An 11,176-nucleotide genomic window follows, 5' to 3' on the forward strand; every position below is an offset into this window, starting at 1 on the left:
GGAGTGAATGTACAGCGCTCTCTCCCACCTTCAATACCACGACTGAGGTGCCCTTGAGCAAGGCACCGAACCCCCAACTGCTCCCCGGGCGCCACAGCAAAAAATGGCTGCCCACTGCTCCGGGTGTGTGTTCACGGTGTGTGTTCACTGCTGTGTGTGTGCACTTTGGATGGGATAAATGCAGAGCACTAATTCCGAGTATGGGTCACCATACTTGGCCACATGTCACTTCAATTTCACTTTCACTTTCAATTGTCCTCAGTAACTGGACGGTTTTAACCTTAGTCCTCCTGTAAGTTACAACAAGCAAAATTCAACTTTCAGTTACTTTGGATAGTTGAAGGAATTTAAAAAATGCACCTGATTGGCTCCTGGTCATCCTTGTCCTCCTTACTGTGCATTATTTTAATACCACTCTTCTTTGCCCGGGGACAACCTGACAGACTTCAGAGCAAGAAACACATTTACCAAAAAATGCCAAGGGCTTCTCATTGCACTTCTTTGAATCTACGGGTGGCCAAAACATTACGTGAAGTATTAAATCAAATTTTTAATGCGCATATTTGTGAGTCTTCACCTTCTGTGTGAGGCGTAGTTGCCTGTGATATGCCCAGAGCCATCACAGCCAGGAGTGGGACACCTGCAAGCAATGAAAACATGAAACAGATTAGCGTAACCTCAGACAGATCTCATTTTGAGGGTCAACTGAGGTGCCTGCCGAGTAAACACGAGAGCGCGAGGGCTTACTTCAGATCCTGGGAGTTAGATGTCATCATACCACGCATGCCCTTGTCAGCCAGTTGGCAGCTTGATAGCCTTAAGAGAGGATTTTAGAAGCATGAGGCATGGTTTACTAGAACAGTTGCATTAATAAAGCTACTAAGGTGCACGCAGGGTCACTTTTATCATTAAAAAGTTTTATATGCAAATAAATTAATTGTACTTTAGAAACAATAAGTTTAAACTTATTAAAGTTTACACTTTTAATAGTAGCCTAACAAAAGCTGTTTTATTATACATGGATGCTAAGATCATATGACCAGCCCAATAATACTGACTTCAGTATTAACTGAATTCATTGAATTGAATTGAATTAATTTATCATGACTGCCTGCCAATAGTGCATTTTTACAAATGCCATACATTAAGAAAAGCTTTTGCTTATATAGTAAGCCCAGAATGATATGCAGCACAATTTAAATAAAAAATTACAGAGTGCACATTTAACTTTAATAATAGTTTTATATAAAAAAAAAATGTTTTTTTTTTAATCATTGTCAATACTGAAAATAGTTAATATTAATATTTGATGGGAAAAAAATTTCAGGATTCTTTGATGAATAAAAAAAAAACATTGTAAAAAAACTTTTGTAATATTGTCTTTTGATCAATTTAATGCATCCTAGCTGAATAAAAGTATTAATTAAAAAAAAAAAAACATTACAGACACCAAGCTTTTGAACAGCAGTGTATTTTATTCTTTCCAACATATGAGAACTTTATTTTTTAAAAATGGTATTGGTTTTTTAGTTCCCAGTATTCACCACCTCTGCTTATTTAGCAGAATACAAAGAATACTGTTCTTTGTATAACGTGCACTGATGAATAATGCTAAATAAGACCAGTGCTTTATTATTTCATGTTGATTTTAACACACATCCCCCTTTTTAAATTAATTCCACATATTTTACACCACAGTCAGTGAAAATAGGAGTTAAAAAAACCCCACTGAACTAGTGCATGAGTGTGTGCAGTACCAGCTGACACAGACAGGGGGCGTCAATGATCTGCCCTTCTCTGCTCACAGTGGCATCGTTTGGTCAGGGCCGTTCATAGCTTCACCTGTCCTTCATCACTGACATCTGCATCCAACATTTAATCTGAGCCGTCGATACAGACTCACAGAGAGATGGATGATATGAATAGACAGTCTGAGCATGTCTGCCGCGTGGCTAGAATAATCCTCTGTCTTCTCCCTCAGCCAATAAACAGCCTTGGCCCTCATGGGTCCTGCTGTGAAAGAAGGATCTGATTGCACTGTCGGACTGCTTAATTGCACAATTTATGGAGATCTAAGAGAGCGTCCTCAAGAGACTTCAGCAAGCAGCACAACCAATTCAATGAAACACCTTTGGGCTCAAGCTGGATTACGTCCACGCATCTTCCTCCCTGTATATACTATGAGAGCTTATTAAATAGAACACTTGATTCTGATTGGTCAATCACAATATTCAGCAGTCAAATATTTCTGAATAGTGCTAACTATTTAGAAACTAAACTAAAACTATTAAAAATTGATAAAAAAAAGAAGTTTTTCTGAGCTGAAATAAATAAAAATATCAATATTAGATGAAAAATGAAAATGAGATGTGTTGCCTTGGCAACAAACAGAGATAAAATAACTATGTCCGGCCGGAGCGATTAGACAAAAACATTAAAACCCATTATAAATGAGGCATTTGTTGCATCCAGTGGGGACATTATTACTGATTATAATGACTTATACTGTCTTTTTACGCGTTGCGTTGCATCGCGCCGCGTAAACATAAAACCATGTCTGCATTTGTGATCGGAGAAGCAACAAACAACAAGTGCTACTCTACACTGCTCAAAACTCACGTTTGAATCATCAGTGGCAAATTCTTTAAATATGAAAACGTACTTACAGTCTGTGAGTCAGAACAGCCGGCATTGTAGTCTACTCTTCCAGGATCAGGAAACAGTCCTCCATAAAATGTGCTGCACACATCTGAATATTTGGGTTGAACTGTTCTGGAACAGTGTTGTAAATACAACTTAACCACTGATTTCTAGTCGTGTCCTCTTTTGTAAGGACAAAGTATTTTCGCTTTCGCAACGAAACACAGCGTCTTCACAACATGGCGGCGGCAGCAACAGCAACAATAAAGTTACGCCTTCTTTTTTTGCGTGAACATTTTGGTGGCGTTATGCAAATCTTCCCACATCGTGACGGGGGATCTTATCTATTCACGAACAGCTTGTAACACTCCAAAGAGAAAGGAAAACTTGAAATCGCATCATATGACCCCTTTAAATGTGAAGAATAATGGCTTTCAATTATACTGTAATGTTAAATGGCTATAATTAATAGCTAAATTTGGGGAGAAAATGCATTTAATAAGAGACATCAGTAGCAGTATTGGTATCAATGATACTGGCTTTCATTAATAATAGGCTACTTAGTAAAAAGATGCCATTAAATACATTTAAAATATACCATCTTTGTTCTTTGTACATTAATTTGGAGTTTCAGTGTTAAATTATAACAATTATGACAATATAAATATATTAATATGCGAAAAATGTGATTAGTTAATTTTTTTAATTGGTTGACAGTAGAGCTGGGCGATATGGCAAAAAAATTAAATCTCAATTTTTTTCAGAACGTTTGACCGATTCTCGATTTGTAACAAGTCAACTTGAAAATGTAACTACAACATGATTCAAGTAGCTTTTTCTTTATTAACCCACTACTTAAAAAAAAAAATTCTATTCCAAGTGCACAACACATGAAGTTAACAATGTAAATGTTAAACAAATCACTTGTTAGGCCTGAATAACTTTGCAAAAAAGATGCATGAACTACAGTTACATCTTGTACAAACTTGTCTTGTACATATTGTATGTTCAGAAATAATACAAGGAAAGTGCTTTAAAAAAATAGTCAAAAGTCAAGGTAATTCAGATTCAAAATGACTGAAGGTATAAAACCAGTAGACTATTATTAACTATAAATGTTCCGTAAAAACAATGAACAGCAGATTTCAGCCAGATGTCACCATGATGCAAACATGAAATATACATAATACAGTAGTAGTTCTTTACAGGTTTTCATTCGATTGCACTGCTTTTCCATTGTTTTCTATGTGAACATGGACGCGTTTGACTGTTGCGCTCGCGTCTCTTGCAGCATCTCATGCATGAAATGACGATGCTCAAGTTAAAAGAAGTTCAACCGCCATTTTTTCCGATTCCACTGCCCGTGTCGCATCCTTGTCAACACAAAAGCACATTCTGTGTGAATGGCACCTAATGATATATTCTACTTGTGGTCCTTCACAGAGCGCGTGACATGTGAGCGGCTAATCACGTGCGCCAACATGCGGTTGGATCATTCTTTTCTCTTTACTGTTAACATTGTCATAGTGTCTAATTGTAATGTTTGTTTGTTTTTTGTTCAAAATAGTGATTCCTCTATTAAAAGGAATTGAAAATAAAAATTGTGACAAAACATTACATTCGAATTAATCGATAAAATCTGAAAAATCGCCCAGTCCTAGTTGACAGACGGCTTTAATGTTTACCTTTTATAGATGTTGGTGTTGATAATATTCATTTGGTAGTTCATTTACGGCTGAATATGCATTTCAATTTAATTTCTAATTTTATAGGCCCCCTAGAAAGAGATCGGGACAGCCCCCACCCCCTTCAAATTTTTCAATTCGATAATCTGGCCCTCAAATGAAGATAATTGAATAGCCCTGTGCTAGTAGCAACCGCATAACTTATTCTTGGCAGGGGCAAGTACCACTAGTACTTTTCAGGTCTTACTATTTCAGTTTCCATATAGAGGGATTTATCTAGCTTCATAAATCAATTTTCTTATTATTATATTATAGAGGTTTACTTTAAAAGTAGTAGGAAACTGCATTGCTTTAACTTATTTGGTTGTCAAACCCCAGCATTTCAGGTTTTGATTTGTCTGCCCTGCTCTCGTTTATAGTCTTGTTTTGTCTTTTTAGCTTTCATAGTGTTTGTGCTTTGTAATTTGAAGAGGTTGGCCTAGATAAACATCTTAGTGTTTTCCTGCTTAACTCTGCATGCTTGTTTTCTGCAGTGTAATAGTCAACTGCGCTTGCAGAAAATGAGCAACAGCTGCTGTAGTCTCCAGGACGGTGGTAGGTAATAAGCGAGGGAAGGCCTGCTGCTGGTGGACAGGTTGTCCTGGGTTGTGCTCATTCAGGCGTGTGCCCATCTCACAGTGTGAGTGCAGGGATCAGGAGCAGCCAACTGGATTGGCTTGTTGGTCAATAGAAATGAAAAGAGATTGCAGTCACGTCAGTTTATGAGGCCTGTCTGAATTATTTATCTTTTGTTGTTATAATCGTTCTGATTTCTAATCTGGGACAGTATTTCTCCTGCATTTTAATTTGGATTATTGTGTGCTTGACATTGATTTAAATTATAGATAGTTTAATGCAGATTACTTTCTTTGAAGAAGCAAACAAAGGGGTGCTTTTCTGTGCAAAACCGGTCACCACAGTGCTAGGGGATTGTAGTCACTAGGGTGTTGCTAGTGTTGCGAGTCTTTTTGAAAGCTTTGCTGGTTGGTTCATAAGACTTTGCTAGCACATTCTTGATGGTCGTTATGTAGTGATCTTAATCTTCCGAATGATCCTCAGATCATTTAGATTAGTATTCTACAACAAGTCTCAGATTTGAGGTCTCCATTGATGTGGAGGTTTGGGGTTAATGGTTTGTTGATATGATATATTAAGTATGACATATAGTGATGATTGCCTTAAAAAACGACACTAATATGGAAGGCAGACAGGACCAAACATCTTTAAATGGAACGCATGAAGTTTGACCGCATCAACATGCACTTTGTCCGCGGTAATGCTACAGCATGCACAGCAGTCAATGAAATTGCTGTATTTGAGACTATATTTGCATACAAACATCAGACGTCATGTTTATTCATGAAGTATGCCGTGGTGGTACACTGGTATGCACGTATGCAAACATCACCCGTTATATTTGTTCATGAGGGATAATGCATCGGTACGTTTTTTTTTTTCTGTCAGCCTTATGTCATGATTTGTCATGTCCTTTTTATTTTAGTTCAATGTTCTTTAGAAAAGTCTTAATTTACATGGTAACATTAATTAATTTACTGTGCAGTATATATCAGTAAAGCAGTTCCACAGTGAACAAAAGAAAGAGTTAATATTAAGGATGCACCTAAATGAAAATTCTGGGCCGAAACGGAAACCGAAAATTCTGGATGCACTTGGCCGAAAACCGAAACTGAAAATGCTTTTTAATTAGTATTACGCATTCGAACACGGCCAGAATGTGTGCACATTGAGAGAGACATTCAGATTCGTGATTAAATTTCACACGTTCTATTTAAAGACTTTTGACGCCGACTGCCTTCCATACACTTGACTAACAAGGAAGGCATCACACAGTAAACGTGCTCACATTGGCTACTAACCTGAAAAGATGTATGGAGGTTTATTATGAGCAGTAGTAGTATGGCATCCCAGTGTGTGGTATTTAGTACAGGTTAAATGGTGCAGTTAAGGTTAAAATGGCCCAAAGCCCATATTTTTATATGTTTGTTTAGTTTTTGTCTGTTATCTAGTCTGTGCTCTAGTCTGCTTTTCAGATGGTTGACCCATAGGTGGCAGTGCATTGCCAGCCATATGTCAGTTTTGGGCTCATTGCCATCATTGGCTGCTTTCCCCAGCCTGCAGTGCTACATGCCTATCTTCATTGTGCGTCTAAATCGAGAGGCTGTTAACAGCTCCTCTGCGGTCTAAGTTATTAAATGGCAAGGAAATGGAAGAAAAACTAGTCAGTTGCCCTCAAGTAAGACAAATCAAATGGAGCAAGTCCTCTAAATTAATTATTGTTGAGATTGGATTCTTGCTGTCATCAATTGGTTTTCATTCATGCCATGTTAGGCTAAACTGATTATACAAGGTCTGTTGAGCTTCTGAATAAGATTACTTCTAAGCAGTAGGCCGAATCTCCCGCTTAGAAGAGCATCTTTGTCTAATTCGCCTTTTTCCCCCCTCTCTTTGCCTTTTTTTTTCGTGTTCCTATTTGTGGATCCTATTTTCCTGAGGGTGTGCAGGGAAAAGGTCAAAGCTCTGTAGCGCACAGCCAACGTCATATCTTCGTTTCAAACAAAATGAATCTAGAAAAGCTTTTTCAAATGTGAGCTTCTGAATCCCATAAAATTATTTGTGGCATAAAATCCTGTTTCTCTCTCTCTCTCTCTCTCGTGAGAACTGTTATTGTTACATAACATGAACCTAAATAGTGATTTTGGTTACTCTTTATTTTACAGTGCACTTGTTACAGTGTAATTATACAATTAAGTACTGAATAATATTAATTAACAACATGTACTTACTGTAGGGTTAGAGTCAAGATTAGGGTTTGGTTTAGGGTTATTGCATGTAATTATGCTAAATTTTCTGTTATTACTGTAGTAAGTACATGTAATGTGTAACAAAGGCACTGTAAAATAGTGTTACCGTGATTTTTATATCCAACAATTACAATATATCATAAAAATAGCATTTTACCTCCCTGAGGTTGAACATAAGTATTTGAACTTTAAACATCTTTCCCTAAAAGTGTTAAACAATAAAAAATTTGTCCAACTATCTCTGGTTACAAGCAGAAAACCCAGTTCCTGCATGAAACTGTCAGTCAACACCCGCCCACCCTTTTGCAAACATTCTATTTATAGAATATATTTGGTAACACTTTAGAATAGGGACCACACATTCACTATTAAAGAGTTTTCCCTCAATAAACTCCTAATTTGCTGCTTAATAATAATTAGAGTAGTTGTTTAGTTTAGTTATTGGGTCGGCTTAAGGGATCTACAAAATGCTCATGCAGAATAAAGCATTAATATGTGCCTATAAGTACTAATAAACAGCCAATATACTAGTCATATGCATGCTAATAAGTAACTAGTTAATAGTGAGAATTGGACCTTAAAATAAAGTGTTACCATATATTTCTATAGGAACATTTACAGGGACTTTCTTTAGTAAAGTGTGTGGTTGTGCTGCACTAAAATTAAATAATTAATAACTGCTGAAAGTTTGATGGTTAAATGCATAGCATCAGCTGTTCATAATGTACCGAGCATCTCTGCCCTTCCCTCTCCTCTGTCCTCAACATTAGTTATCAGAGGTTGCTCCAGACCATCAGTGTACTGGAGGCCCAGCGAACTCAAGCCATCCTGGACCTGGAGACACTGGCAGGGCATCAGAAGGAAGCCCTGTCTGACCCCATCACCTTTGTGGACCAGCTACAGAAACAGGTACAGAAGGTTCCGCTGGGACATCCATTTGCTGTTGTCTGAAATGCCTATTACTTTGTCCTGCATCCTGGTTTAAGTATGTTTTTGATCATCTGCTTTCATCACAGGTGGAGATGGGTCTTCCTCGGCCCCAGAGAGTAGTCCAGCTCCCGGACATTGCATGGGACCAATACACCTCAGGCCGTGGCGACTTTGAAAGGGAGTTCTGTGACAAGAAGCGCCAAACACGGCAGTTGCAGTTAATCTTTGACAAAGGTGTGTCCCTTTTTCTTTTTTTTTTTTAGATTGTGTGTGTGTATTTTTATGGAAGGGCCTCAGGTCCAATACCTAGGATGTACTTTAGTGGGCTCAAAAATACCTTAAAAATTATATTTGTACAAGGGGTGCGTGATTAATCAGCTGAAATCACAATATGGCTTAGTGCAATTATCAAATCAAGAAGCAATTGCAAAAATAAAAGTTTGATGGTTTAATGTTTGAAAAGAAAAGATATAAAAGAAAATATGAATATTGTAATTTTACAGTTGTACTGTAAAGTAAAATTATATTGTTTTCCTAATACTTGTTTTTTTTGTTTTTGTTACAGTGCAATATTACAATACTAATAGTTCTTATTTTGTTCATTATTTTTATTCCAAATTGTGCAGCCTTACAAACAAGGACAGCAAACCTGAAGTTTTGAAGTTTCGCAGTTCGATAATATAATGTAGCCCTAATTCATAAATATGATGAGCATGTTTTTCATTTATGAATTAAAATTTATTTGGGGCATGAAGTCAAAATTGTCAGAGTGATATAAAATATTTTAACAAAGCTGCTTTAATTTTTATAGTTGCATTATTATTTGAAAAGCATTTGCCTTAAATATTCTGTGTTGCGACCAAAGAGTGGGAGTATGCAGGAAAATGTAACAGGAAACTATGTTCTGTAGACCCTTATGACTGTGTCGAGGTTTTTGAAAGTTTAGGTTGTAAAATGTCATGTGGTATTATCTATTATATTTTTGAGTTACATCCAAAATTGATTTTAAAATGTTTTTCAAAGAAGTGTCTTATGTTTATCAAGGCTGCATTTATTTGTTTAAAAAAACAAACAAAAAAAAAACAGTACTATATTTTTTACCCATATGATACCAACATAAATACAAAGAGTACATTTAAAAGATTGATCCTTTTCTTTATCATGGACACTCCTTTAGAATGTCTTTAATACCACAAATTAATGCTTATAATTTAATAAATGGAATATTTAATTTTTTTCAAAAAGTACTTTAAAGATCTAGTGCAGTGATTCTCAACCACATTCCTGGAGGACCCCCAACACTGCACATTTTGCATGTCTCCTTTGTCTGACACACCCATTTCAAGTCTGTGGCTGTGTCCGAAATCGCCCCCTATACCCTTAAATAGGGCACTATTTGAGGGAACAGCCATTTTTAGTGGTGTCCGAAACCATAGTGGACGTTCTCGAGTGCACTCATTCAATCCCACAATGCACTGCAAAAACGAGTGTACAACTGGTGCACGCTCAACGGCTAGAGAATGCCCATAATGCACCGTGAGAGTCACGCGCCGAATGAATTCCCGCATCTCGCCAGAAGATGGCGCCTGCAGCTGAATAATCAATCCATTCATTTTTACAAAGCGCTCATCCATGGCGTACAGCATAATGTACAACATGGGTATAAATTCATTGTAAATTGATTATTAAATTGTTTGATTAGGGTTTATACATAATTTCCGTGACAGAGTTCAAGATAAATCCTTTAATCTTACTACTGGAGCTGCTAGTTTGCTAGTTTCAAATGATTAATAAACAGCAAGCACAAACTATGCAAAAGCAGCATTCCTTCCGGTGCACTCAGTGTCCGAATTCACTACTCGTTTTCATTCACTCCTTCTAGTGAACTGAATTAGTGACCTAATGTAGGGAATAGTGAATGAGGGTATAGGGGGCGATTTCGGACACAGCCTGTGAGTCTCTACTAATGAGCAGGTGACTTGAATCAGGTGTGTTTGATTAAGGAGACATGCAAAATGTGCAGTGATGGGGGTCCTCCAGGAATGTGGTTGAGAACCACTGAGTGGACCCTTTCGTTACAGGACAGTGTTCCTTGTGTATGTGTATTCAGTGGCATGTTCATGGACCGGAAATATGCCAGAATTAAAGCACTTACTGTCTTTCTGTAGTGGGGTTGCCTGCTCGACCAAAAAGTCCTGTGGATTCCAAGAAGGAGGGTGACTCCTCATCCATCTACTCCTCATCCCTGCCATCAAGTGATGGTCCAGAACACAGCATGTCCAGTAGCAGAAGTCAGGTAAACTCAGATTAAGTCTTTGTACTTACTGTCATTTGTATTCTGTCACCATTTACAGCTGTCTTGACTATGAACCTGCATGTTGTGTTTTGAGGAAAACATGGGGTTACGGAGTCTCCTTTATGCTTTGCTCATTTTTTCCCTATGACCTACAGTTTCACCATGTTTCATCACACACCACTGCATCCGATACATAATAAGATCAAGACCTAACACTTAACTTGACATTGTTTCTTGTTATACTGTATATATGCTTGAGCCCTAGGACATGAACTCGGATGTGCTCTGCATACACAACATCTTCCCTGAGAGCACAATAGCTCCATCCATATTCATTCTGCTGTAACATTTCAACAGAAAAATGCGCTGCAAGCATGCTGAATTTTGCTGATCACAAATAACTATAAAAACAGTGTGTCTCTTAGCCTGTTTTATAGAGGTGCTGTGTTCAGACAATCTAGCTTTCTACCTGCAGTTTCACACCAGTCAGTTCATCCCATCTCTCTTGTTCAGTATGTTCATGCATGCAGCACATGTAGCGAAAAGATGGTATCTATGGAAACCAGTGGGAGAAACCTTGCCCTCCTTTTGATATAGAGTGTGTATATATATGTTAAATTGATGAATAAAGGAATAAAGCATTTACATTGGTCTCTCAGTAGATCAGGATATCTGGGTAGATCCACTATCTCATTATTAATGGTAAAAAGTCAAGAGTTCATTATTGCACCCCCACCACACCCCCAACACACCCACAAAAAACA

At 37.5% G+C, this 11,176-nt stretch overlaps 1 protein-coding gene and 1 long non-coding RNA gene across 2 annotated transcripts in view; one reads left to right on the top strand and one right to left on the bottom strand.

Moving 5' to 3' along the window:
• LOC107703198 (ZZ-type zinc finger-containing protein 3-like) overlaps positions 1 to 11,176 on the top strand; it is a 25,383-nt gene that overhangs the window by 3,766 nt on the left and 10,441 nt on the right. The window contains exons 2-4 of the mRNA XM_016505755.1: positions 7,957 to 8,095; positions 8,203 to 8,350; positions 10,285 to 10,412. Coding sequence (XP_016361241.1) covers positions 7,957 to 8,095; positions 8,203 to 8,350; positions 10,285 to 10,412 — 415 coding nt within the window. The remainder of the gene's footprint in view (positions 1 to 7,956; positions 8,096 to 8,202; positions 8,351 to 10,284; positions 10,413 to 11,176) is intronic.
• Positions 249 to 829, bottom strand: LOC107703240 (uncharacterized). Its single transcript, XR_001635825.1, has 3 exons — positions 748 to 829; positions 578 to 640; positions 249 to 444 (listed from the first exon to the last, which is right to left on the bottom strand). It is a non-coding gene; the product is annotated as an uncharacterized LOC107703240 (long non-coding RNA).

This window comes from Sinocyclocheilus anshuiensis, unplaced genomic scaffold, assembly GCF_001515605.1.
Source record: "Sinocyclocheilus anshuiensis isolate Anshui unplaced genomic scaffold, SAMN03320099.WGS_v1.1 scaffold542, whole genome shotgun sequence".
Classification (NCBI taxonomy): domain Eukaryota; kingdom Metazoa; phylum Chordata; class Actinopteri; order Cypriniformes; family Cyprinidae; genus Sinocyclocheilus; species Sinocyclocheilus anshuiensis.